General features: G+C 44.3%; 2 protein-coding genes across 2 annotated transcripts in view; one reads left to right on the forward strand and one right to left on the reverse strand.

The window, feature by feature from the left end:
* LOC103913642 (interferon-induced protein with tetratricopeptide repeats 5-like) overlaps positions 1 to 776 on the reverse strand; it is a 4727-nt gene extending 3951 nt beyond the window's left edge. The window contains exon 1 of the mRNA XM_009320168.1: positions 719 to 776. Within this exon, the coding sequence (XP_009318443.1) occupies positions 719 to 723 (5 nt within the window). The 5' untranslated portion in view covers positions 724 to 776. The remainder of the gene's footprint in view (positions 1 to 718) is intronic.
* Positions 777 to 3882: 3106 nt separating this feature from the next.
* The window catches only part of LIPA (lipase A, lysosomal acid, cholesterol esterase), a 14938-nt gene continuing 14713 nt past the window's right edge, over positions 3883 to 4107 (forward strand). The window contains exon 1 of the mRNA XM_009320526.1: positions 3883 to 4014. Within this exon, the coding sequence (XP_009318801.1) occupies positions 3883 to 4014 (132 nt within the window). The remainder of the gene's footprint in view (positions 4015 to 4107) is intronic.

Consider the following 4107-nt stretch of genomic DNA (forward strand, 5'->3'; position numbering starts at 1 on the left):
AAGTAGTCCCATTCAATTCAAAATGAAATGTGTGTTGTTTTTCCTTGCCTTAGCTGAGAACCATGACATTGTCCATGGCTGAAAACAACAGTGGAGAGTAATTAATGAAAGGACATTTGTGGAAAATGAATATTCATGAATGTCACAAAAACAGGTTTATGATGCAGATTAAATACAGTTTAGCTTAGTTCAACACATAACTTTGGAAACTGCATTTACCAGTTATCATAAACATCTTGGCTGTGCCCTATTTGAGTGTGCGTGTGCACGCCTCTGTGCATGCGTGACAGTCTTCAGAAAATGTTACCCACCCCCTATGCTCCAAGCTGCAGCCCAGAACCTGCACTGCTCTCTTTGCTGGTCCACGCAGTAGTAGAGATCAGAAAGTAAATTCTCAAATGCATCAGTGCCAGTCACCCATTTGGCTGGGCACGAGCTACGGCTGCAGCCTGGATTTCAGCCCTGAACTGCATGCACACAGTTTTTCTGACTGTCAGTTCTGTTCACAGAGACTGGCCTTTGTCAGAGAAGCAATAACATTACAATATTCTATAGCATCCCTATTTTATTTTGATTCTTCCGGTAAATATTCTGTAAAATATTTTCTGCTGTTTGGATCCCCAAAGTCCCTCACTACTTACATTTATGTAAATAATAAGCATTATTTTCCTGTGGCATAGCAAAAAAGTATCTTTCAGAGGCTGGGTTGCTTGCTTACCTCATGGTTTTCCTTCGTTTTTCAGTGGTCTTAAGTTAGCTTCAAAGCCGAAGGAGTGCTGCCCACTGTTGTTATGACTTCCCTTTTATGTGCTCCAGCCCTCATGTGATCTATGAGTAATGTAATGGGAACCAGAAAGTGAAACTTCAGCTTATGTCTGAATTTGCAAAAGAAGCCTGAACAGCCACCAGTAGGGGAATAGAAACAGAATCTAAGTCACTAAAATGCTTTTTTCAGCCTGGCTTCCTGCCATGCGTTACATTGTGTTGTGGAGAATGTGGCAACAGCTCCTAATAGCTCCCAGCGTTTACTTTGTTCAAATCCAGAGGCATCTACGATAAGGAGAATATTTCAGGCTAGTATAGGCTGACCTGACCTGGTTATCATGCATAGGCTAGAGAAGGGTCATTTCCCCCTCCTGCCTCTGCTGATGCATCTTTGCACAATTTTGCACCATGCTTTAGGCTCCTGTTTTATTGGTATTTTGTCATCCACATAACACTTGCACGTCTTATCGCTCCTGCCTGCAATCTTTCATCCCGTGTCTTCACATCGCAAGGTTTCTGTTGTTGTACCAGGCCTGTGTTTCTCCTCACTATGTCATTGTGTAAGAGGACTAAATATCTCATCCCACCTAGAACAACTGTTTGTTGCTGCGCTCTACATAAAACTGCAGTTGTACTGTGCAAAGATAAACGAAAGTAAAACAAATTAGATACGGACAGTCAATTCAAGAATCATAGAATCATTAAGGTTGGAAAAGACCTCTAAGATCATTGAGTCCAACCGTCAACCCAATACCACCATGCCCACATAGAATAAGAAATTGCTGTCACAGTTGTGCCAAGCAAAACATAGCTGCAGGCAGGTCAGGACAAGCTCAAGATCTGGTGGTAAGCTGCACTCATCCTCCAGGTTTGGCCAGGTCGTGGCTCTGTCCGGCCGGCTCCAGTGACCCTCGGGCTGTCCGAGGGGAAGCCGGGGCAGCCTGGGGAAGCGCGCTCTCAGGGAAGGTTCCCGGCGGTGTGGGGAGTTTCAGCCCGCATGGAGTGAACTCCCGGTAGGTAGTAACTCTTCAGGACAAAGCTGTCCTTTGCCTTTCCCTTCTTTCAAAAACAAAACAAAACAAACAGTCTTACATATGAGAGCTTCTGGTTTCTACAAGAAGTTGGAGAGCCTTAGTAACACACACACACCCCTCTTGTGTCTCACTTAAGTGATTTTTTTTTTTTTTTGTCTGTGTGTGTGGTTGGTGGTTTTTTTTTTTGTTGGAGCTGGTGTTTCAGAGCTCAAGGTAAAGGGTAGTACAGCTACTACTCTGAGTAGCGTGCAATCTTCTAGCAATCAGGTATTTGATAAGTGGTGAAAAGAGGCAGTGAATTGGGAAGGAAAAAGGATTGGGGTATCTACAAAGATTCATGTATTTTATGGAAAATAAAGGTTGCAGGTAGTTGTAGAAAAGTATATTTAAAAGGTTTCTGCAAAGCCAAAATCAAATGTGGACACTAATGATTTACTATGCTGCAAAGTACCTATGGGTTTCTTGTCTCTGCTTCTCTCCTGGGTGTCCGTTTTCCTTGGTACATTGCCTGGTACCTAGCTTGGTACATACGGGAAAATTTTGCTTCTGGAATGCAAAAATTTGCCCTAGTATCCATATTTTTACAAATTTAGTTGCATCTGTGTGCTTTGGTTTGACACAAATGCCTATTGGACAAAATAAGCGCAGGGAAGTGCTTAAAATACAGTAAGTGAAACTAGGAGAACAGTTATGCAATGCTTTTCTGCAGCCATCTTTGTAACTTGCTTGGCACAGCACCGGAGAATTCTGAAGTACTTCTGCAGCCCTGCTGCTTTCACTTTGGGGAAAGCTGCAGCTGGGCTGACTGGTATCAGGGAGCATTGCATAGCAGCAAATGCAAGAGCTTCTTGGAAAACGCTTGTGCAGAAATGGGCTGGAAACAACAACCGCATGCATATTTAATACAAAGACTTTGTTTACTTGAGTGTTCTGTACATATGCAAGAATAGGGAATGGCTTCAAAAACATCTATACATTTCAGGGAGAAAACTCATATCTGTACATAACCTTGGAGCTGAAATGGATACCTGCTGACAAAGAATTCTCCCCTGGTAGCATTAGCCCAGCCAAACAATTGCCTGAAATGCAGTTTTCAGAATTAAAATATTGTAAATGAACTATATCATAGTAAATGACAGGATCACTTTAAATAATACCTTTTTATGCTGGTTTCAATTTAGCCTAGTTTTGCATATAATTACTATGTTTGACAGCAGTAGTTGTGGCATTTTATAACTTGGGTTTCCTCCTAGGGGGGAAAAGTACCCTGTAATTAATTTGACAGAAAACCCAAGTGAATCACTGAGCAATATTTTTGCTAGAAAGTTCTTTAAAACCAAACAACCCTAAGAAATGGGGTCCAGGAATGCAAAGGGTTGCACAGTGTCACTTGTATCGTGTGATGTGTCCATGTATCAAAACAAGGGGATGCTATGAAAGCTTCAATGATTTTTCAATTAAAATCTTAATGCTTTCTAAATAAACAGAAACATTTCTGTTCTTGACACACTCCCGTTCTACCACTGTCTATTTTATAGCAGGTTTCTGTATTACTCTGAAGATATTACTATGGTTGCAGTAACATGTATATTTATATTACAGGATTGAATTTGGTCCAAGTTCTTGCAAGCCTGGTTCCACGTCCCCTGACCACAGACATGCTTCTCTGGGAGCTTATAGATACACAATACGGTGTCAATTAGTTGCCTTAGAGCGTGAAGATAAAACAGGTTTGCGGCACGCTGATGATAACCTTGCTGGAACTGTGTGCCTGTGTGTAACTTAAGCCTACTTGTACTAGATTTTATATATTTAGACTATGCTCAAAGGCGATGGATAGGTGATCTATTAGCGTAAGAGTAACAGTGAGTGCTGACGACGCTTTGCAGTCCTTACAACGGCCCGGCTCTTCCCGAGGTGCGGGTGTTCATCCCCCGGGGGTGCTCCCGCTACGGGGAGAGGCGCTGGTGGGCGAGGCGTCACCCTCCCCCTGCTGCTGCTTTCTCCCTGGAGACTGCTGCGGGCTCCGCGGCGGGAGCAGGGCAGAAAATAAAATACACCCTCGCAGGGCGGCACGGTGAGGATGCTGGAGACTTCGGATGAGGAGCAGATGCCGGAGACGAGGAGGGCTGGGAAGCAAAAATCATGGGCGCCGTTCTCGGGGCTGAAAGGTGTACTGGAATGGAGGCGGGGGGCGCGGGGGGGATCTACACAGGTATTGCTTGAGAAACGCTGAATCACGCCGGCTCAGGCAGCCCGAGGCCGCGCACCCCCGGCCCGGCGGCAGGGAGAGGCAACGGCGGCCGGG

Source organism: Pygoscelis adeliae, unplaced genomic scaffold (assembly GCF_000699105.1).
Source record: "Pygoscelis adeliae isolate BGI_AS28 unplaced genomic scaffold, ASM69910v1 Scaffold190, whole genome shotgun sequence".
NCBI classification, from domain to species: domain Eukaryota; kingdom Metazoa; phylum Chordata; class Aves; order Sphenisciformes; family Spheniscidae; genus Pygoscelis; species Pygoscelis adeliae.